Genomic DNA, 24,651 nt, shown 5'->3' with positions numbered 1-24,651 from the left:
TGTGTGTGTGTGTGGGGGGGGGGAGTCAGCCTCCCATTAATTCGAGTCTGTATGTGTATATGTGTGTGTGTGTGTGTGTGTGTGTGTGCGTGTACGTGTGCCCAGAGAAGTCAGAAGAGGGTATCAGATCCTCAGGAGCTGGGATTATAAATGATTGCGAGCTGTCTGCTGTGGGTGCTTGGTGCCAAATTCCCATCCTTTGCTGGAATATCAAGTGCTCCCTACTGCTGAGGCAGATCTCTGGTCCCTGTTCCTCACTCAATCCTCTCGAGCAATCTTTGCCACTTTCAAGTGCCCCATCTTGGTCATTCAGCTATTGGTTGCTAGGATTTAAGATTTTGAGAATGTGATGAAGAAACCAATACGTGTCTTCCATAAATTTCCAATCAGGTAAACAAAAGAAGAAATTTTATTAATTTTCTTTTTTAAACTCACGGTTTGGTTTGATGGTCCCTACTTGTAATTCTTCCACTCAGGAGGGTGAGGCAGGAGGATTGCTGCAAGTTAGAAGCCTGTTCAAAAGTATCAAATAAACATAGATACACACTGTTTATCTTGTTTACAGAGGTATACTGGTGGATGAAATTCTCATCAGGGGTCCCGGGTATATACTTAAAAAAAAAAATAGATCATTAAAAATGTTGCATTATGCTTGCCTCTGTGGCACATGTACTAAAAACCGTGCAGCATAGATAGACAGTAGGCATGCTACAATTCTGTTCTCTTCACTGCTAGCCTCGGAGCTTGTATCAGTTGTTTCGGTGAGAACCTTACAGTGTCCGATGGTATTGGTAGGAAGCTTGCCGTTTAATTATGTAAGTTACTCGGCATTTGTAATCCCGAAGCGCAATGAGGAACAGCTGGGCATAGGTAGCAATATTCATACGCTTGAGACCCCAAAATGGATGCTTCACAGTCCATGGCATTTCTAAATGACTATAATTTATTGAACTTCAGAATTTATCTTCAACATTAGATATCTTTATTTTCTGAGTAGGTTTCTCTAAAAGAGAAATTACCTTCAGTTGATTGGCACCTGTGCTAGTTTCTTTCCTGTTGTTGCTATAAAACACTGACCAAAATCAACTGAGGAGAGGAGAGGGTTTATTTGAGTTTATAGATCCAGGGGGACTGGAGTCTGTCCTGGTGGGTAGTCATGGCAACACACAACAGGTGTTGTAGCAAGAGACTGGAGCAGAGAGAGTCAACTGAAAATGGCCATAGACTTTTAATCTCAAAGCTCTTCCCCAGGGAGCACCCTATGGGGACCCAGGGTTCAAATAGGGGCAATGGAGGGACAGTTCTCAGTCTGGCCACCATTGTCTCCTCCCGGAGTACTGCTTTACTTGTGACTTTTATCTCATAAAGAAATTTTAGACTCGCACAAGAAAACCACTTGATCTTATCAGCATTTCTTTGACATTAAACCATGGTGTATGCAGATTATCTTTAACAATATATTTTGTAATTTTTTTTAATTTGAATGGATTCCACAGATGACTATAAAAGTCTTACTTGAAAGAACTGTGTTATTTAAGTAACTTGTAGTTCGAAATTCATCAGCTCTTTACGGGCTGTAGTTTTTGGAATGCATGAATTATTTTAATGATTTTGAGGATTTAGATATGTTAAAGCAAAAATGTAGAAGGGGATATTTTGCTCTGAAAAAAGTAAAAATTTATTAATGGATTTTATTTCTTTAATTTTTGAATTTATTGATTGAGGGGGGATTTCACATATGGAGGTCAGAGGACAACTTGTAGGAATTGGTTAGCACCTTCTACCATGTGAATTCCAGGGATCAAATTCAGGCCATCAGGCTTGACAACAAGTGTCCTCAAACACTGAACCATGTTGTTGGCCCAATTCAGAGACTTACAAACAAATGAAAAATACTGAGTCAAAAGACGTTTAAATGTTGTGTTTGTGTCCGTGCTTTTACTTAAGTATGATTTAAGTGTGATTTAGTGTCCTGGGATATGTAATGGAAGGCTTTCCTTCTCTAGGGGACCGTGACAGTGATGGCTCTAAATGGATTTTCTGGACAATGCTCTGTTCTCACCATAGCTCAGACCACTAAAAATGAGGAAACTCACTCACCTACTGGGACATACTTCTTTCATGAGCCATGCATTCCTTGCTAATTTAAAAACCTTGATAATGTGATGTAGCTAACCTGTGTGTAGAACATTTTGTAATAACAGTTTTTGAATTTAAATTTTTGTTATGGGATACTATATGCTACATATTCCTCCTTTAGAATGGTAACATTTTTCATAGAAGTTCAAAGTTATAGACACCTCCAGTTTTAATTCTCCATATAATAGAGGGCTTTGCTCTTAGTTGACCATCTAGAATATGTTGGACTAGAATGTTCTAAGGAAGCAACACTGTACTGGGGTCCACTGCAGAGGCACCTCACTGTGAACATGATCCAGGCCAGACTACTTTTCCTAGTTTCCCTCAGAGAATTAACTAGAAAGGAGAATAAACAAGGGCTAGGGAGATGGCGGTTCAGTGGATGAAAGGCTCAATGCACAAATCTAAGAACTGAAGTTGCAATCCCCAGAACCTATGTCAAGCCAACTTCAGTAATATGCTTCTGTAATCCTCACACACCTCTAGGGAGATGGGATGCAGAGACAGGAGAATTCCTCCAAGCTCCAGACCAGATAGACCAGCTTTTTTTTTGTAGGGGTAATCAACAAAGAGCCCTGCCTCAGGCAAGGTGCAAGGTGAGAAACATCACTGTGCATATGAGGGCACGCATGATCTTGAGGTCTCCCATCACTTCGAAATTTTTATGCTCACCAGTGCTGACTGTTAAAAAAATATGTGACTCATATATCTGAGAAAAATATACATAATTACACAGAGCACATAAGCCCGAAAATAGAAGAAAAATACATGAGCAACATCCTTATATACAGTGATAATTACAGGCTACAGATAAATTTCATAACGAAGAAAAATTAACACCTTATCTACAAAACTCACTTGAATTCCCAAGAAAATCTAATCGTTGGTCTTGTTGGGAAAATGTTGGGAAAGTTTGTGGTGACAGATAGTTAATTTATACCTGAAATGGAATAATATTGTGGTTATCAAAGTGGGTACAGTTTAGAATTGAGAATTCAGCCTGTGAATGTAGAGCTTTGTGAGCTTTCCATCGCTGTGGCAAAACATTGAGCTGAGAAACTTCTAAAGAGAAAGGTCTGTTTTCCTACTGGCTTTGGAGACTTCAGTTCCATGGTTATGTGGGACGTTGCCTTTGGGCCTGTGGCGGACAAGTTCAGGGTAGCAGGAAGAGTATGGTAGAACTGCTGTTCACTTCATGGGAAACAGGAAGTGATAAGAGAGAGACAGGAAGTATCTGGCACTCCCAATGTCATCTGTAAGAGCGCAGCCCAATGTCTCCCATTTGAAGGCTGGAACCTGGCCTTCAGCATGTGTCCCTTCAGGGACACTGCAGACACGGACCATGGGAGTAGGTTTGCCTTAAGCACTGGTGTCTCTGTAGGGCCTGGGGATTATCTTGGTGAGTTGATGGGTTCCCCCTGCCTAGGGAGAAAAAGGGGAGGGACCCACCAGCCCTGCACATCCTCTCTTACTAGTCCTTCTTCTCTGGCAGAGCAGGGACACTCACCCCTGTCCTTTCTGCAGTTGCTTTTCTCTATCGGGCTCTTGGGGAGGAGTGTTTAAGTGGAGTCTGGACTCAGATTAACCTTAAAAATCAGCATTTGAGTTCCATCATTAAAAAATACACCATTAAAAAACAGAGTCACATTTTTAAAGTAGATGTTAAAAAGTCTTTCTACTTCTATTACACCAAATCACTTACTGATGCAAACAATGAATATAAATTATATATTTTTGTCTTAACTTTATATCAAGGCTCAGACAAGCCTATAGCCTTCCGGGTAACTCATCTTTCCTTTCAGGCAAACCTAATTAGTGAAGATATCGAAAGCGCAATCAGTGACAGTAAAGGCGGGAAACAGAAGAGGCGGCCAGAGGCTCTGAGGTAAGAGCAATAATTGGCATTATTGGCTGGGATTGGATAGTACACCTACTTTTTTTTTCTCCTGAAGGTTTAGAGAAGTTATTTTTAGTGGAGGTGAATTATTCCATTTTCTAAATTGCAGCCTTTAACCTCAGCTTAAGCTCTCGCTGCCTTCCCAGTCCATGACTGCCTCTCTTGTTTCTCCACATATCAACTCTGCCTCCCACACAAGTTCTCAGACATATGTAGATGTCCCAGAGAGTTATAAAAAAAATGTGTGGTGTTTTAAGAGATGACCCAAGGGCTCCCCAAATGCCCACAAGCTTTTCAAATATCATGTGACCTAACCCATGTAGTTTCCCAGGGATTTTAATCTTTCTATGAGTCAGGAACTTACCAGCAGACACCGTGGAGATGGTCAGGAATTCTGAACCCTGACGGTTGACGGGCAAATGGTACCAATGGAGAGAACCATTGTTAACAGAAGTGGAGATGGGAACATCCCAGTTGGATAAATTGTCTTTCGTTTTTAGGATGATTGCCAAAGCAGATCCTGGCATCCCTCCTCCTCCCAGAGCTCCTGCCCCTGTGCCACCAGGGACTGTCACACAGGTGGACGTTAGGAGTCGAGTAGCAGCCTGGTCGGCCTGGGCCGCTGACCAGGGTGACTGTAAGTACCCTGACCTTGCCCTTCTGAGGACCCACTATGGGCTATGGTGTCATTCCTTCTTTCAAATCGTCATGTCCTCTTGTAGGTTAAAGTTCATTTTAAAGAACTAAATCTTAGATGTTGTAAAGCTGAGTCTTGACGGCTGTTACAGTTACCATCCACAGAATTCATGGCAGCCATGGAATAGGTGCCCTACGAGGACTGCAGTCATTTCTGGCCGTCTACCTGTGCAATGTCTATGTGACTCGTGCACCAGATGTCACGCTGGTCACTATAACTCATAGATTCACCACTGGCAAGATTGTTTTCAACTTTTCTCCCCCAACAGCCTGAATGGCACCTTCTGGAACAATACATTCTACAGCGACAATGGAAGAAGCTTCCAGCTGGGTTTCTCTAGGATGCCTTATGCTGATGTGTGTAATGTCTTGAATGATACATACTTTTAGTCTTGTGGGCTAAAAATTGAGACCTGAAATAAGACCTGGCTCTGTCTGTCCATATGACCATGGAAGGTCATCTTTCATGCTCTGGTCTCAAGTGTAAAGTGGGTGTAATGACCCACAGGTCTCTGTGAATGCCAAAGCTCATGATGCTGTGTTCATCATCAGCACAGGAGTGGAAGCATCACTGTCAAAGAACTCTGATGACTTTTGCTTTAGGAATTACATGTATTTCGACCAACTATTTTTGTAAATACAAAGATTAAATAACATGATTTTCGAAAGACTATGATTTATAGTGATCTGTGCATATTGTGAACCCAAAGTGAGTTTTGTTGCTTTTGTTTTGGTGGAGGGGGTCTGGATAGTTGTTGTTGTTGTTGTTTTGTGTGTATGTGTTAGAGAGGCATCAAAATTGACTAGACATGAAGAGAAGAGATATTAAGTTAGAGAGATCCTGAGTTGGAGGGTTGCATGTGAAATCTAATATAATTTTACAATGAAAGAATTTTTACCCAGGTATTTCTGAGCTCTTACTAGATTTTGTGTAGAATATTTCTGGCCTTGCTGTCTGTTACAATTACAAGGAGAGTGACTTCCAGCTTACTAATTGTTCATACAGAACTCAAGACGTACTATACAAAGTTCCCCGGGAGTGCCAGAAAGTCTTAGTTGGGGATGTCCTAAAGGAGGCTCCCTCTGCTCCCTCTGAGGGTTTCATCAGCTCTGACTGCAGCCCTGTAGAACTCCAAGGTAGAGTAGCCCTGTCTTCCAGAAGTGAGTTCAGCAAAATGCTGGCCATAGTTGCCAGGACCCCAAAATGTCTTGGAAATAAGTCTCTTCTGTTGTGGAGTCTCTCGAAGTCTCCTATTCCTCCTGAGAGACGTAGACTTCTGGGAAGCCCTGGATGTTGTAGGGGATCACTGTGTAACCCAGGCTAGCCTACACACCCCTATCTCAGCTTCCAGAGTGCTATGATTGTAGCCAAGAGGCCCTGCTCTCGACTCCTTGACCCCTTTTGGAGTTCCTATTGGCGGTTTCAAGTTTCCTTCCCTGCCTTCCATGGCCCACTGTACCAAGCACACAGCAACCTCACATAGCACAGCAGCCTACTACCAAGCTTTGCTACATGCGGATTAATGAGCGTGAACAGTTACAGCTACAAATGTAGATTCGTGTGGCTCAGCGATTCCCATTTCTTGTTGCGTGTGCTCCATGTCTGGGCTATGTTAGAATAAAGGAGGAATTGGGATTCCGAGTTGGCAGTATGTTTTGTCAGTTCTCTGCATTAAAGCTCGTGAGTCATGGTGATGTATCATGAGCTCTCCCTCCACCCCTTGTGATCTATTGCTCCTGCCCCAGCCATATGCCTTCGCATTTAATGTACTCTGAAATACATTGCGCCAGCTGTCCACGTTACCATAGTGCTGACTGACTCAGCTCAGGAAGGAATCCGCGATGGAGGTCTCATGATTAACATTCACAATTGAGCTTTCTTGACATTTTGAATGCCTCTGAGGCATGTATTCAGTATTTATCTCAAGGCATATGATTTAAGATCAGTGAGCCAAAGGCTGTGGGTTTTTATGCCGACTTACAACGGCCATTGAGAAATCACACTGTACTCTCAGAACTTGCAAAGCTTTTATTGTAGTCACAGGGTTGGAATGTTGGGGGACTAGCAGCCCAGGCTGGTAAGACGGCTCAGTTGGTGTAGTGCTCGCCACACCAGCATGAGGAGCTGAATCGCATTGCCTGTGCCCAGGTAAAAAGCCAGGAATAATGGTCAGTGTCTGTAATCTCAGCTCAAGGAGAGGGAAGACAAAAGATTCCCAAGGCTTGCTGGACAGCCAGGCCAGCTCCAGGAAGGAGGGGGCATAACTGACGAGAACCTTGTATAGGTGGGTGGGCAGGCCAGTCCACCAGCTGTGCCCAGTGCTCCTGGAAACTGTGGCAAAGACGGATCTCAGGGGCCACGAGTATCATTTTGACTTGTTTATTCCAGAGAGCTCCCTGCTCAGCAACTGGAATTCCTTTCTCATTGTCTCTCATTTTCATTTCTGTATTGATGTTGTCTTAACAAACATAGAAAGTCTGACAATTCTCCTTCCTTTCCAGTCGAGAAGCCCCGGCAGTACCACGAGCCAGAAGAGACGCCAGAGATGATGGCAGCCCGGATTGACAGGGATGTGGTGAGTACCGCCTGAATCAGGTTTAGCTCATCGGCCCTTCTGCCTTGCGAGGGAAACAAAGGTGTTGAGATGAAAGGGATTGGCAAAAATGGCTGCAGAAATTTTATTTTCTCCCCTCAGCGTTCAGTATGTCCCTTGAATTTCCCCTTAACCACCCTTTCTTCCTTCCTAGTATTTAGCTAGATGTCATCTCCTACAGAATGCTGGCAACCTGGCCAGTCTACAGAGGAAATGAACCTGAAGCACCAATAGTCTGCTTTTGCCTTTTTTCATGGTTTGTGATTCATAGTTGAGGTGTCCTTTTAATGTCTGCTTGTTTAGTTTAGTAAGATATTTTAAGGCTGGGAAGGTGGCTCAGTGGCCGCCGGCCTTGCATCAAAAGTTTGAAGACTGGACTGGAGTTCCTATCCCTAGAATTGATGGGTGTCAGCAGACCATCACTAGGTAGAGGAGCCTCCATTATAGGTGCAGGTCCTAGGTGGCATTGAGCATCTTTACCTTATGGTTGAAGTTGGGAGAGGAACAGAGGATGATTCAGGACATCAGAACTGGGTCTGCACAGGTACACACATGTGCACACACACCTACATGCAAGGGAAGCCGCATGCACATGTTCACACATGTGCCTACACACATGTGAATGTGGACACACACACAATCACATACACACATGCCACATCCTCGTGAAAAATTAAAACATATTTTAGAATACCTCAAAAGGAAAAGTTAAGTGAAATTTTAAAGTATAAATATGTACATATTAATATACATGTTTTATAAAGAGGAACGCTGTACTTACTGTCACTTCCTTAACTTGCAGGGTTAATTGACAGTTACTGGCCATGTTCACTATATTTTAAATATGTGATTTATTTATCTTTTAAACTATACACATTCCCAGGTTCTTTTGGAAAAAAAAATCACTGAAAGGAGTCTGACGATCAGGATTAATTTTTAAAAGATTTTCATTTTTTTAAAATAAAGGCATATTGGAATCAGGAATATGCATAGTTCCTTTTGTAAAGATTTATTTAATTTATATGTGAATAAACTGTAGTTGTCCTGAGACACATCAGAAGAGAGCATCCTATTACAGATGGTTGTGATCCACCATGTGGTTGCTGAGAATTGAACTTAGGACCTCTGGTAGAGCAGTCAGTGCTCTTAATCACTGAGCCATCTCTCTAGCCCAAGATTTTCATTCTTAATCGTGTGTGTGCGTGTGCGAGTGTCTGTGTGTTATGTATGTGTCTGTTTGTATGTGTATGCAGATGACTGCCAAGATCAGAATCCAGGATCAGAGTGCAGGAAGCTGGAGTTGTAGGTAGTTATGAGCTACCCAACTGGATGCTGGGGATTGAGATTTGTATAAAAGCAGAACATGAGCCATCTATCTCTCACTTCCAGCCCTAGAATTTAATTTTTGTATCACATTATATTATAGTGAAATATTTATCAAATGCAAATTAATAGTCTTATAATAGGGAGAATCCTTCATTTTAAACTAGAGAAAGCTAAGAATGAAGTATAAAAGATAATTTAAGTGGTCTCTAGCATGCATTTGTTTGCTCATTCTGCTCTGTGGTACGGTCATCTCAATGCCTTTTGGTGTGGGCTGTGGATTTTCAGGTTCTTGCAGAATTCTATAATGGGTATGCAGTAACTTTGTCAGAGCCTTTACAGGACAAGTAATTGCAAAACAAAAATACCTGGTGCTCTTCTAACAAAATGTACCTCTGAATCCCACCTCCAGCTTTGTGTGGGGAACACTGTGAGAAAATTAGAGCAATTTAAAGTAATTAATAATCTGATTCCATGTTGTCAATGCTTCCCTGTTAACATTGAAAATGCAGCAAAACTAAGCTTAAGGAATAGAGATGAGACCGTGTGTGTGTGTGTGTGTGTGTGTGTGTGTGTGTGTGTGTATGATGTTTTCATGAAAGTGGCCATTTTTCTCTTCTCATCTAAAGCTTCTCTCCTTTACTCTCTAGCTAACAGCTAGAACAAAATTTGTTTTTTCTTTGTTTTATATCTTATTCTGATGTTTCTCATTCCAGCAAATCTTAAACCATATTTTGGATGACATTGAGTTTTTTATCACAAAGCTCCAAAAAGCAGCTGAAGCATTTTCTGAGCTTTCTAAAAGGAAGAAAAGCAAGAAAAGTAAAAGGAAAGGACCTGGAGGTAAGCAGGCGGGTGAGCGGGTGAGCAGGCGGGTGAGCGGGCGAGCGGGTGAGCGGGCGAGCGGGTGAGCGGGCGAGCGGGTGAGCGGGCAAGCGGGTGAGTGGGTGAGCAGCGAGCAGGCAAGCGGGCAGAAGGGCTTCCTCAGTCTAAGGCTGTCAGACCCCAAGCAAGTGGACTTCCTTACTCCAGGGTTTTCAGACCCACAGTGAGCATGGGTGGGGCCTTCATTACTCTTGAACAATTAGACCACAGGTGAGTCAGGTTCCATACTCTTGGGCTATGAGAACTACAGGGCTAGGCAAGCTTGGGTTCCGGTAACCAGCTACATTGCCCTGATCCTAGACCAAGGTCCTGTAGCTTTGGGCACCATTGGAGGTTTGTTTCAAGCTGGCTGTGCCTTAAAGTCATATGACTCTGAGATTAGGCGGTTGCCACCCATCTGCAGTTTCACAAGTAGTTAAAAGTTAGTTTCTGCTCATATCACTGATCATTTCTGTAGAGTTCTTTCACTGTAAATATGGAATCTTTCTTAACATTAAAAATTGACTTCTTTCATCCGAGTATTTTAAAATACCAATGGATTTGAATCATATTGTAAAACCTCAAATTGTTCATTCACATTCAGAGTTGCCTAGAAGCAATTTTGGAGCATAGCGCTGAGCTGCCAGTGTTAAAAATGTCTTAGAAATTGGGCTAGGAATCCCAGTACTCAGAAAGCTGATGCAGGAGGATTATTCTTAGTTATATAGGACAATCTGGGACATCAGACCTTGTCACAAAAAATAATAATACTAAATGAAAACAAGTGGCTTTGAATGTATAAATGTAAGGGTAATATTTATATCTCCTCTGGCAAAAGGCACAAACCGAATATATAAAAGAATGGTTAGTTCATGTCTCGTCATTACAGCTGACTTCACATCTTCCTGCAGCTCCTGTCTGTATAGTGTGTGGCCTTCAGTGTTGTCCTGGGCGTAGATGCTTAGATGTTCCTCTCCTCCTCTCATTCTGAATGAAGTGTTCTGGGTGCTTCCAGCCCCTTCTTCTGTTTGCTTAATGGCATATACTCTCCTCCAGGTTATCCAAGCTCAGAACCAAATTCTCTGTCTTCTTTCTTGAACATATAGCCACTTTGACCTATTTTACCAATGTCATCTCTACACATTTTTTTCCATTCTCATCATTGGCATCTAGTTGAAACTGTCATCATTTTTGACCCAGCTTGAAAGCAGTTTCAACTCTCTAGTATTCTGTACTGTAAGGGGAGCCAGTCAATCAATCATCAATTGATTAATCAGTTAATTAATCAGCCAACCTTTGTGAGAGGGTCTCACACAACTCGTCTCAAACTTGTTATAAAGCCAAGGATGGCCTTGAGCTCCAGGTCCTTCTGGCTCCACCTCTCAAGTTGTGGGGTTACAGATATACCACAGCCAATAGGATAGCCTTCGTAGAGTTCTAAGTTGGAGTCCTCATACTTCTGCCCGAAGTGTAAGTAGTTCTGTGGACTATTGATTGAAATGTCACTTCTTTGACATTCAAGGTCACCTACAATCTAAACCAAATCTCCTCTTCGATCTCACATTTTTCGGGGTTTATGCTGCTTCTTTTGTATACACCCGATTTCTCTGTTACTCCAGATGTTTTGTTTAATCTTAGAATGTTATTTCCACAAATTGGCGGTGGGTGGAGTTGGGCAGAGCTTTTCAAATCCCTTTTAAAGTTACTTGCTGCATGCCTTTAATTCTAGCATGCAAGACAGAGGCAGGATGATCTCTGTGGGTTTGAGAGCAACATGGTCTACAGATCTACAGAGCAAATTCTAGGAGAACAGAGAAACCCTGTCTCACAAAACCAAAAAAAAAAAAAAAAAAAGTTTACTGAAAAAACTTTCTGGTTTTTATGTTCCCCATTTCCCAAGCAGTCCACTCTCCTGTCGTAGCACTTAGATGCTACACCTGTTACACTTCTGATTCATTTCCTCTGTTATTTTTCAGGGCCATTAAAAGCAAGGCTTGTCACTTACTCAATTTTATAGCCTTTATAATGATCACAAGATTTCCTGGAACATAGGAAAGCTTCGAGTCATATTTATAGAATTGACTGAGTCACTGGGAGTGCCTAAGAGTAGAGGAATCCATTCAAACTTAGGATCTTCTTAATTTATTGGAATAAGGGATGTTGTAGAATGAAGGTCTACATCTGGTGTAATCTTTCAGCTATGGATGCAAATGTAGTTGGGTTTTTTTTCCCCATTAAATAAACTTCCTGTGAGTCTGTTCTCATCTGCCCCCTGCTCTTGTTTATTTCTTTAGAGGGTGTTTTAACACTGAGGGCAAAACCACCACCTCCTGATGAGTTTGTTGACTGTTTCCAGAAGTTTAAACATGGATTCAACCTTCTGGTAGGTGTACTTTATATATAATAGAAGAAATGGATGGAGAAGATCAAAGTCTAGCCAAATGTTCCTAAAAATTAAATTAAGAGGTACAGTTGTACCTGTAGATTTGTGGGTGTGTGTTTTGATTGGCCTTTCATGATAACCTCAGACTGAAAAGCATACATGTCAAAGAGACTTAGCTAAAAAGCAATTCCCATATTTCTTGGCTCTCTCTTTCCCGCATTCACACCATGCTGATGGAGCCCCTCTAAGGAGAAATGTTAGGAAAGAAGTCTCCTTGTGTGTCTGCACTGAACTGCTCTTTGAGTGTCCATCCTTGGGGTGGTGGTGTTGTGGTAACACATTTGTTTTCTGTCACAGGCCAAGCTGAAGCCCCACATCCAGAACCCAAGTGCTTCGGATCTGGTTCATTTTTTGTTTACTCCACTAAATATGGTGAGCATTTATGACTAAACAAATCAATCATTCACAGTATCTTCCATCCAAGGATCTGAATTACTTAGGACTGTTTCTTTGATTACCTCACATGTGTCCTGTTCCTCTTAGAATGTGTGTAAACTCTGTGAATGTGAAGTTTGAGAGTTTAAATGGATGCATACCTCACTTCTGGCTGGGAACATGGCACACACATGTGCCCATTAGAATAGCAGTTTCTCCAGAGCTAGCAGGCAACGGTGGGTGTCGTGCTTGTAAGTCTCAGCTCTCCAAGTTCATTGTGCCACATGGCCATCGTGTACTGGTGTGTCCATGCCTGCTGAATTTCTTCATAGGAAATCATGGCCTATAATGTCCCCTCTGCCAGCCCAAAGGGCACAGCATTCTACTCCTTCACTCCTGAAGTCCTCTCTGAGTGTTTCCTGCCAGTGCTTATAAGGCTGCAAATTAAAGGTTCAGTGCCAAAGCTGGGCATGGTGATCCATGTGCCTGCAGTCCAAACACTCTCAAGGCTGTGGTAGAATAGAGTATTCCAGGCTAGCCTGAGTTATATGGTAAGGCCTCGTTTCAGAAATCTAAAACAGCGAGCCAAAAAAGAATTGAGCCTGCCATGTTGGCTCACACTGGTACTTCCAGCACAGGGGAACCTGAGATTGCTGTGAATTTGAAGACAGAGCAGGCTCCATGGAAAGTAAACGGTCGGGGTAGACTGCAAGGAACTTGTCTAAGAAAATCCTAAGCACAAAACAAAACAGAAACTATAGTGCATGTGATTGTGTTTGCAGAAGAGTCGGCACAAAGCTTCCATATCCCGCCTTTTCTTCTCAGCTTTCTTCTCAGATTCCCTAAATGTGTCTCCTGCAATTTAAAGTCAGTCGCATCAAGGAAAATTGAAAAACTGAGCTTTATGGTGTCATGTAGTGTGTCAGTACTGTGTACAGATTGTTTGAGGACAGCAGGTACCAGGCAAGCCCTGTTTTAGAATCTTCCTGGCATTTGGATTCCCAAAAGATGTAGCGCCTGAGTTGGATTCTGGGTGCTGGAGGAAGGGTCTTGAGGGGAACTAGAAAATCCTGTGTTTACAAAGGCCCCAAACAGCATGGCCTCCTCAGAGCCCCTGACCTGAAAGATGGCTCAGTCGAGAGCCATTCAAAAGACCTCCTTCTTCCTGCAACACATCTCTGAGGAGGCCCGATTCTAACAAAGTATCTATCTAGCCTGTTTGCTACTAGATAAGGAGCCTTCCTCAGCCAAGACATGGCTCCTGGGAGGGGGGGAATGTGGAGAGTCAGTCGTGCTAACTAACACAAGCTTGCCATTGTTTTGCTTATCAAAGTGTGCACCTGTTTCCCGTGGACCATTAAATTGTCCGTATCAAATCAGGGAAATATACTAGAATCGAATTCTGGGGAGTTGGGGAACCACTTATTGTTCTTTCTCCTCTGCCCCTCCTCTCTCCTCTTCTCTCCCTTCCCTTTTTCCCCTCCCCTCTCTTCTCTCTCACCTCTTCTCTCCCTCCCCTCTTTACTGTCTCCCTCCCTCCCCTCAGGTCCTTTTCGATTTTCTAAATCCTCACAGGCATAACCTGAACTGCTGACTGAAGGCTTCTTTCCCTCACCTTCAGCAGAGTTCATTTTAGACCCAGTTTTCAGTGTTGGCATAATAGATTTGCCATTTATAATTGATATTTTTAAAATAACAAATGCTTAAGTCAGCAAATAAGGGGTTTCCACACTGCCATTAGTATTTTACTGGAAAATTAATCAACACCTATATTCAGTATGTAGATGCTATGATGTCCTTAAACTATTAACTTTTATTTATTAATGTACCTTCATTCTGGATAAGTCAGTTTGAGAAACCGTTTTCACTCTATAATGTTATACACCAAATTTTAATTTGAACATATGAAAACAGTGCTTCATTTTGGAATTGATTTTTGCATATAAATTTCAAGAGAATACAGATAATCATTGTCTTGCTAAAAACATTTGTTCTCCACGCAGGTGGTCCAGGCAACAGGTGGCCCTGAACTGGCCAGTTCGGTACTCAGTCCACTGCTGACGAAAGACACAGTTGACTTCTTAAATTACACAGCCACTGCAGAGGAACGCAAGCTGTGGATGTCACTGGGAGACACTTGGCTGAAAGTAAGGTAAGCACACGAGAGCTCAGCATTTAGTACCTGTGATGCTTCGAGAACTCCTGTCTGTGGCACTGAACAGTAAGACATTCACGTAAGATTCTGCATAAAGACCTATGTGTTATGGCGTGAAGAAGCGGGTATCGCTGAAGAGCTTATTGGCAAGTTGGGCCAGCAAGATGGCTCAGCAGGTAAAGGTGATTGCCGCCAAGCCTGACAACCTGAGTTTCACTCCACGTGGTAGAAGGAAAGAACTGACTCAATATAGTTGTGTCTGTGATCTCCAGATGCACACCATGACATGTATAACCCCCTCTCAACACACAGACACACACACACACACACACACACAAGCACACAGTGTATGCTCTGTGCTCTCCCACGTGTTTTATAGAGTTTGGTTGATATTTCTGTTTCACGGATGAAGAAATAAGGCTCAATAAAGTCAACTCATTGACCTAAAGTCACCCAATATCTTAAGTGACAGAGCTCTGGGGTCAGGGTTCATAATCGCCTTGCTCAGTGGCCTTTCAGTATAGAGTATCTATAGATGTATAGAGTATCTGTAAATGAGGAACAGTTGACAGAGAAATACAAAAGAAGGCAAGTGCAGTAAGAGTTCAGAGCTAAGGGAGGAGGGAGGGACATTGAGTATTCAGTGTGGAGAAAGGCTGGAGGAGGGATAATGTGGAAAAAGCAGCCATCCCGAGGGGAGCAGGGTTAGCCAGGAAGGCTCCAAGGCCAGGTTAAGCAGGGGATTCTGAAGGTGGTGGTGAATGATTAGCGTAGGTTCTCCTCCCCAGCCCGTCTTTCTTTCTCTAACTTTGAGACAGGTTTTTGCTAAGGAGATCCTGCAACAGAGATCAGGCTGCTAGCTGGGTCCACCACAGTCGAGGGCAAAAGTAGCTATGAATGGTCTAGCACAGACTCCTTAGTGATCAGCCCTCTCTGGGATAAGAACCATCACCCATTAGAAAAAAAGATGTGGGGCTAAATTTAGAGTCATCGTTTGTCAATAAAGAGATGGAGAAGAACAAACCATTACAAGAGCTGACACCTGCCAAGCCAGGCTCCTTGTACAGCTGTTTCCAGCTTCATGTGACGCTCTTTCAGTGTACTATATTTGACTAAACCTTTTTCTTTTCCTGAGCAGAGCAAATCATTCAGTGTAGTGACCAGTTACCAATTAGTCTCTGGAAGTTTGCCCTTGTACCCCTGGAGGGCTAGTCTAAAAGATGTAGACCAGTATCACTTTTTGCTTCTTTTGAAATACACACAAGGCAGTCCCACTTACTTCCTGGACTTTGACTACTGTGTATGTTGGAATACAATTTGTACTCTGAAATTCCTTAAAGTGGTACACACTGTTTTTCATGTTATAAATCCTATTTGTATTTATTTGCATACTTATTTATATTATCTGTGTATCACTAGATCATATTCTATATTTTATTATGGTATTTATATCTTCTTTAAAAGGTTTACTGGGTTGTATTTTATGTCTCTATGTGAGTGCCCACATGTATGTATATGTACCACATGCTTGCCTGGTGCCCATGGAGGCCAGGAAAGGTATGGGACTTCCTGGAACTGAAGTTACATGTGGGTGTTAGGAACTAAGCCTGTGTCTTCTGGAAGAGTAGCCAATGCTCTTAGCTTCTGAGCCATCTCTCTGGCTCCTATTTTATATCTTATGCTGTATTAAAGTGGTTTGGATATGTTTTAAAATGTTAGATTTATGGTGGTTGTGATATTATGACAAGCCTAGGCTGGGATTTTTCTTTCCATAAGGCTTATGAAATCTATCACATCTCAGAATACAAAAAGTTCTCAGGGTACTCAGTGACTTTGTTTTGAGCCCTATCACAAAATCAGACATTTTAATGATGGTTTAAATAGCTGCATCAAAAAGAAATATATAGTTAGCATTTAACACGAGGCCACAGTCACTTCAGATCCAGATCATGGCTATTAGGTAATGAATGTGGGATTTAAAAACACATGAAAGGGGGAAGGATCGAGAAAGCACCAGATAATTTGAATAAAGGCCTCATTTCATCAGAGCAGACCCATCCCGTCAGAATGCATCAGCCATGGAAAGTATGGCCAAGAACACAGTGGGAAGCAAAGCTGTAATCTCTGCAGCAGCCACTTCTGTGCCTTGAGATGGACCCAGAGCTTGTGTGAACTGGCCTCTCAAGGGCATTGGCTGATGCCTTGAGATGGACCCAGAGCTTGTGTGAACCGGCCTCTCAAGGGCATTGGCTGATGCCTTGAGATGGACCCAGAGCTTGTGTGAACTGGCCTCTCAAGGGCATTGGCTGATGTCTTGAGATGGACCCAGAGCTTGTGTGAACCGGCCTCTCAAGGGCATTGGCTGATGCCTTGAGATGGACCCAGAGCTTGTGTGAACCGGCCTCTCAAGGGCTTTGATTGTGTGGGTGTTGAGTGGGTATTGATTGTGACCACAGATTAGTTGACAATGAAGCTGGTACATTTCATTGTCATCTGCTTCATTTTAGGGAAATTTTGTAGCTTTGAAAAGTCATGCACCTTCATAACAGTCTTGGATGTTTCTAATTTCAAAGATCCCCCACCGACTTAATGCTTGAAGGGACTGAGAAGGAGATGAACCCTGGGAATGTCTTTAGATGCCGCTGAGCCCCACACTTTAAGTACTCACTGCCTTTCTGTTCTTATGTACAAACGTTAAACATCCTACACCCATGCTGAGCATCAAACCTCAGGAAAAGTTAAGACCACATAGAGAAACACGGAAGCTGGAAGCTGCGGTCGTACAGCCGGGTGGAATCGCTCTTCCAATTCATTTGTTTAGACCACTGGCATAGATGGGTTTTCTTAATTCTCCTGAGAAAATAGAGTTGTTTTGTGTAGAAGAGAACTGTGACTGAGAACACATTATTTAACATATAAACTTGATGTCGTCCTACAGAGCAGAGTGGCCAAAAGAACAGTTCATCCCACCTTACGTTCCAAGGTTCCGCAATGGCTGGGAGCCCCCGATGCTGAACTTCATGGGCGCCCCCACAGAGCAAGACATGTATCAGCTGGCCGAGTCCGTGGCCAATGCAGAACACCAACGCAAACAAGACAGCAAGAGGCTGTCCACAGAGGTAAGGATCTATCATGTCTGGTCTCTGTGGGTGCACTCACTGAAGAATGTTCTAGAATGAGGGACTAGATGTCACCACTTCCCGCTATCCCGAGTTATCTCTCAGCTCTTCCTTGTGTTTGTGAGCTTTGGCCGGGTGCTTCCCTTCCTCTACCCCAATCGAGTCACTCTCTGCCTTGTTCTGTTCCTCAGCCCCACCCCATCCCCCGTCCCATTTCCCTGTCAGGAGCTTGCCACCAGCACTGTTCACTCTGCTTGACCTTCACATCTTTAGACCGTCAAGAGAGTTCCCTAAACCTGGATCCTGTTGCTTTTAAGCAACATTCTCATGGTGCCGCGATCCCTCCTTCCTCCTTTCTCTTCCTGTCTTCTCCCCCCTCCCACCTCCTTCCACCTCCTTCCACCATTCCCTCCCTTAATTCTACTGCTCTCTCCCTCTCTGCCACCTTCCTCTCTCTCCCTGATATTGTACCTACTGTTTCCAGTCTCTCCTGCTCCCTCCTTCTGAAGTATGTATAGGAACCACCGTGGTGTGGAATTCGGTCTTCTGACAACAGCTGACCACCGCCAAGTTGTGCCCGCACAAGGTCATACCGTGGGTTTTATCTTTCAATTATTGGTTAAGCTTAAGAGTGTAACCCCATCTTTGGAGCAAATGAGAGGAGTGAAATTGGGTGCGCTATCATGTGCATGAAAATGACTTTTTGTGTGAGGGGTTTTTTTTTTTTGGCCCTGTTGGAAAGGAAAATTGAACAGTGTTGAAAGCTGAACCAATTGCAAATGGGATGCTTAGGACTTGTAACCACTCAGGTGAAGACGAGCATTAAAAAAAGGAGCAATGAATGGCGGCTTGATACTTTCCGAAGTCTGGGTCATTCATTCTCTTTAAAATGTCTCTGGTGGGTGGATTTATAATGTGGCAGACACAGAAGGAGGGAAGGCATTGGCAAACCACAGGACCGAACGTCTCTGACCACGTTTAAGGAGACACATACATATAACTTAAATTGCTTAAAATTGTTCCCTTGGACAAATTTGTTCTTTGGACGGTGATGCTGTGTAGAAAGTGTGCTGTGCTCTCTGGGCTGGAGAGATGGCTCAGCACATACAGAGCCTGTGTGTAAAAGCAGGAGGACCTCTCACGCAGCTCCGATCACCCAGCCTTCATGATAAAATCAGGCATGGTGGTGTACACCTGGAATCCTGGAGCTGGGGAGGTGGAGACAGGAGGATGCCTGGAGCTCACTGACCGGGCTAGTCAGTAAGGTTCTCCTTCAGAGGGTAACTCTAAAAAAAAAAAAAAAAAAAAAAAAAAAAAAAAAAAAAAAAGGTAGGAGCAATAAAGGAAGGCCTTGATGTCGACCTTAACACACATACGACACACCGATACTCAGACACCCATAGACGAGACCCTCACAAACACCATTTTTTTTCTCTAAAAGGCAACCTGTTACAATCCAGAACTTTTATAACTAAAAACTAACGTACTTGTTTGAAGTCATCTTTCTGTGAACGGGACCGTTTTCCCTCTGGCTGCCTAAGAAGGAAGACTAGACTTCATACCTGGCCTTTCATCTAAATGTCTGGTGACTCTGACCTCCTCCTGGCTGAGTCGCATATGTCCCTGCCTGCCTTTGGTAGTTCAGACCTCCCAACTGAGTCTTCCGCCCATGTAGAAAAGAGCCATACTAGGGAAGGGACTGATGCCTGCACACAGGAAATGGTCATTCATTTGATGTTGCCATAGTTACTTACAGCTATTTTCAAGTCATAAAACTGTCCATCCTGTGGTATTCCTACCTTATGCTGGAAAATATGCCACTTAATAATGCGTGCCTTGGAAATTCACAGCTTTGTGAGTTCTTTCACAGTGCTGTTTAAAGAGGGTATGGGATGTGTGTTCTGGGCTGTCAGTGCCTATGCATGTCTACCCTGATCATGTAGTTTTAAAAGAATTACTGAGGGCCTTCCCTTGTCATGAGCTGTCATTTTCCTGCTGTAAAAAGTTTCCCATTTTATGATTTAAGTGCCCATTCAGAGGCTTACAGGAATGGAAGGAAGGCTATGTGCCAGGTTGAGATCTTCATGAACAGCACAGACAGTAGTGACTTTGAGTGAATGAGAAGTGTGATCATTGCGGGGAGAGAGACTTTATTATATTTTATTGCTACTAGAATAAATGCACTTGCAGCACGTCTTGAGCAAATTTAGGATCTGGTGCTTTTGTTTGTAATCACGAGGCATAAGTGGTGATGAGTGTAGGCGACACCATCAACTTCCCTGCCTCCTCTGACCCCCGCAGCGGCCTCAGTAGGTTGTGTGGTCACCACTTAGTCACCCTCCTCCCGTATCTCCTCCCCCTTGGCATGTCCAGTCATTCTCAGGACCTGTGACTTCATCCTGAGCTATTCTGTCCAAGAAACAGGCAAAAGCCGGGGATGACTCTTACAGCTCCTGGTCCCAGTTGCTCAAGACTTTTATATATATATATATCATACATTATATATATGTAATTATATATATTATATATTAAAAACATATATTTTATATATAACATATTATACTACATATTTATATATGTATTAATATATATGTGTATATATATTAATTACCTAATTTAATTCAGCATCTCTGGCAACTCCCTGGGGAAGAGTTAATGCAGTTGACTGATCCTAGGTGTTTAAATGACTGGAAAATATCTATTAATATTTGATTGTGAGGATCTGCTCCCCCATGTATATTCCAGGTGGGTATCTAACTGTGGGTTTTAATATCCACCCTGGCCCACGGGAGACATTGCCTGTGGATGGAGTCAGCGGCATTCCTACCAGCCTTTTCATTAGAATTTGCCCTTGTACTATACAGCTTAGATGCTTGCCAGACATTCCCAGGTCCAGATAGGTTGTCCCAGTGAACCCCAAAATAGTGGAAACTCCAGGAAATTCTCCTGCCTCAGCATCTATCACACTCTCCCACATTTTTTTTAAACATACAGAAAGCATGTGAATGCTGGAAGTGATCTTTTTGGTGGTTTTCCATCTGAGCCTGTGGCTCCCATGCCTTTAAATACCACGCTCAAAGGTCATTGACTTCAAGTCTCCCTTGGGAGCAGCCAGTCAATCATAATTGTGTCAACCACATGGAAAAAACTGATTACAGAATTATCTTCTCCAGAACTCTTGACTAACGAGGTCAAAGTTTTTTGTGTGTATCTGTTTCCTGTTATAGTAGTAACAGCACAGCCATTTGTAACAATTTTAAAATGATGTTTGGGGTACTTTTAAAATGAAAAAAAAAGTAGAGTGATATGATTCCCTTATAATACAAAAGAAAGAGTTTTCATGCGACGATACTAACTTCACAGGAGTGTTAAATGTGTTCCTAAAACAGGGAGCAAAGGTTAAAGGTCATCCACTAATTCCATTGTTCAGTGTTTAAAATCTGTCTATGAGCAAAAACATGTATTGTTGAAATTCCTCAGGAAAGAACTTCCTGAACTTATACCTAAGATTTTCAGAATTAAGATTTACCCCGTACGCTAACAACAAAACCGAATTGCCCTGTGTCAGCATGATAGCTCAATGAGCAATCCTGTGACAGTTTAGGGCAGCACTCCGGCTGACCGACAGGGGACTCGTGCCAGCAACCACTTGGTAACAGTCCGCTGTGCTTGTGTCTTTCAGCATTCCAGTGTGTCCGACTACCCTCCAGCTGATGGGTACACGTTCAGTAGCAGCATGTACCACAGAGGACCACATGTGGACCAAGGGGAAGCTGCCGTGGCTTTCAAGTCAACTCCTAATCACCATGTAGATAGGTAACACTCTGCAGGTGCCGTGTGGAGCACTCTGGGTAGCTGAGGGGGCTCGCGAAGCACTCTGGGTAGCTGGGGGGGCTCGCGATAACGGGAGTAGGCTCAGCGTGATGCCGGGTAGAGAAGGAGTGGGACTTGCCTTGCTCGCCTTGCTCTCTCAAGGTGTTGTCTGTTAGTGATTGTATACGATTTTCATCATTCCTTAAAGACCTGGTTTGGCTAGGCAGGAGAGTCAGGACATCTAGTCTGTAATTCTCAGTGTCCATCTCCCTGGCCGGCTTCTGCTATTTTAAAAGATACTTCTGGTAGTGGTCTGTAGGAGGAAGGAGCTGTCTTTGAACTTGGACAGTTGTTCCATTAGTCCCCACTGGAGAATCTCTAAAGAGCTCCCCAGGCTGAGGACACGATTGCGTGAGCAAAGTGCTTGCTGCCCAGGCATGGAGGCCCAGGTTCTGATCCCAGCACTCACATGAACTGGACACATTAGCACATGTCTGTACTGTCAGCACAGAGCTCCTTCAGTGAGATAGGAGCTGGAGATTGAAGGATCCCTTAAAGCCAGAAGGCCAGCTAGCCTGGTATGCAATGAGGGAGCAGAGACCCTACCTCAAACAAGGTGGAAATTGCAGACTAAGCTCTGAATCTGTGGTGTAGCCGGCACTTACCCACACTCACTCCCACAACAGAGTTTCCTCAAAGAGTTTCCCAGCTCAGTAACCTGGAAAAGAAACAATTCCTACCTTTTCTCCATCTAGCAAAGACTAAAAACAAAATATAAAACCTAAATATAACCCCTCTTGTAGACAGAATATTAGAGTCTTAGAATAAGCCAGATGTGCAGTTTTTGCCTGGAATCCCTGTGCTTGGGTTGGCTGAGGTGTGAGGATGGAGTTCAAGGCCACGTAGAGTATATTTGGCTAGCCGGGTCTATGATGTGGGACTCTGTTTCTATCTCAAACCCTCTCTTGGTCTCTCTGTATCCGTGTGTGTGTGTGTGTGTGTGTGTGTGTGTGTGTGTGTGTGTGTGTGTGTGTTTGCACTACATATAATTAACTGTTTAAATAGAGGCAGTACAGGGGATGTAGAGGGATGCCCAGTCACTTAAGATGGAAGATGTTCCAGCATGCATTTCTTCCTCCATAGGGACTCAGAAAGTTAAAGTAGTGCTCTTATTGGAACTTAATGAAATTGCAATGTAAATTTAGAAATCTACAACAGAGACAAGAATTTTATGAACTTTAAGGATTAACATTATTAGGATACACAATGAGTTCCAGACCAGCCATGGCTACAGAAGGAGATCCTGCCTCAAAGGCAAAACTAAAGATATAATAAAACCAGTGAGCAGCTGCAGAGGCAGCAGGAATTTCAGGGTTTCCTTGCCTAACCAGCCACACCAGCTTAGCAGTCAGCGCGTTTCAAAGGCAGAGCCTTTCAAAGCCTGCCTCATGGCATGATGGGCCATTTGGCCAAGTGATAGATACTCACTCAGCACCTACTGCATTTCCTGCATGTAGAAATGATTGCATTTAATCATAACCATAACAGTAATTCAGGATCCCTGTGTGTATCACATCAGATCGTCTGCAGATTCTTTACAGTGGTCTATTGTGACCCCTCTGCAACTGCTATATATAGTGCCTTATGCCCTGCCATGGTCGGCTAGAGCTTGTTAGTACACTGACTCAGGGAGATGCGGCTAGTTGCGGGAAGTTTTCTGTTCTTTCCTAGAATAAAATCTACTATCCCCTTATCTGTGGTGGTTCCTCTGCAGATTATAGAAGAGAGAAACGAGCAAAAGAAAGGGGAAAGAGTGGAAATTACTATTTTCTAAACTTCTGGGGGTGGGTGGATCTCTTTAATCCCTCAAATAGATTCTTAATCTAATGTAAATATATAATAAACTAGCTAGTCGCAGAACTGTCACAGTAGAGGAAGGGATGTAGAATCTGAACACTTACCAGGCTTTAAACTATGATTATTCATAACGTATTAGTAAACCAGGTGCTGTGGTTCATACCTGTAATCTCAGCATTCAGGAGTCTGAGACAAGAGGGTCCCAATGAGTTTGAGACAATTCTGGACTATGTAGTGAATTCTATACCACCCTGTACTAGAGTTTGAGACCCTATCTTAAGAACCAAACCGAACATGTATAATGTGTAATGATTAGTGACCATAATTTTATTTTTATTTTAATATACTGAAAACAGCTGGTAGTTGGCACAAGTTCAAAGACCTCCTTTGCTCTGGTCCCTGTGTCTGATGGAATGAGAACCTGGGAGATATTGCAGACCTGTGACAGGGTTAGCCTGTTGCTAAAGCTGGCCCAGGTATGACTCACCATGCCAGAGGACCAGGATGGATGACCATCCTTAGTCTCAGTCTATTGATTTTTTTTTTTCCATAGTGGTTCATGAGGAAATGTAGAAATGGGATTGGAGGAGGTCGGGGAACAGGATTATTCAGACTGGGCTTTATCATCTTACTATTGAACCATTGTGCCAGAGATGAGGGAAATACGAATACTGTTTAATGCTTGACATTTTATTATATGGTGTAAAAAGGTAATGTCAAATACATTGTTAAATCTGCTAATGCTGATTATTAGAAGTGGCATTTGATTTTTAAAGAAAATATATTTTTAAAAATAGAGCCCATGCATCAGTGATTATAATTTAAAAAGAAATTGTGTTTTTCTTCCGTGCTTGAGAAGGTTGCTGGTTGTACACTGGATGGACTCCTTCCTTTGCACTCTTGATAACTGGGCAAGGTTTTTTTTAGTGGTCCCTAGACATCATTTTAATATGTTTAGTTGGTTAGGAAAGGTTACTTCAATAAGTAAAGTCAGCATGTAACTGAGGTTGTGCTTTGGGCATTGTCTCAAGTCTCCTTTGACTTCACACCTAGATTCTCCTCCTTTCATGGTAGGAGTGCTGACCATCATCACTCTTGCCCATGTGTTCGTTCTCCCTCTTTTTGTGATGGGGTCTCACACAGTGTAGATTGATCTCAAACTTGGTGTGTAGTCCAAGATGTCATTGAACTCTGGTCCTCTTGCCTCGGCCTCTCACTGGCTGAGATTCTAGGCACACCAACACCATACCTGACTTTAATATGTATATTAGTAGGCAGCTTACAGGTTTAGAGTCTAGGTTTGGCTCAGTACCAACTAACCTTAATTTCACATCATTCTTTTGTCTGAGCAGTAGTTTGTTCTAAAACCAAAGCAA

The 24,651-nt window shown here is 42.9% G+C and overlaps 1 protein-coding gene across 1 annotated transcript in view; it reads left to right on the top strand.

Annotated features, from left to right (window-relative positions):
- Eps8 (epidermal growth factor receptor pathway substrate 8) overlaps positions 1-24,651 on the top strand; it is a 168,517-nt gene that overhangs the window by 120,066 nt on the left and 23,800 nt on the right. The window contains exons 8-16 of the mRNA XM_031383705.1: positions 3,942-4,024; positions 4,537-4,673; positions 7,235-7,308; positions 9,366-9,492; positions 11,808-11,896; positions 12,254-12,328; positions 14,335-14,483; positions 17,425-17,605; positions 21,288-21,421. Of these exons, the coding sequence (XP_031239565.1) occupies positions 3,942-4,024; positions 4,537-4,673; positions 7,235-7,308; positions 9,366-9,492; positions 11,808-11,896; positions 12,254-12,328; positions 14,335-14,483; positions 17,425-17,605; positions 21,288-21,421 (1,049 nt within the window). The remainder of the gene's footprint in view (positions 1-3,941; positions 4,025-4,536; positions 4,674-7,234; positions 7,309-9,365; positions 9,493-11,807; positions 11,897-12,253; positions 12,329-14,334; positions 14,484-17,424; positions 17,606-21,287; positions 21,422-24,651) is intronic.

Source organism: Mastomys coucha, unplaced genomic scaffold (genome assembly GCF_008632895.1).
Source record: "Mastomys coucha isolate ucsf_1 unplaced genomic scaffold, UCSF_Mcou_1 pScaffold20, whole genome shotgun sequence".
NCBI lineage: Eukaryota > Metazoa > Chordata > Mammalia > Rodentia > Muridae > Mastomys > Mastomys coucha.
Note: the sequence above shows the minus strand (reverse complement) of the source record. Positions and strands in the feature narration are given on the sequence as shown.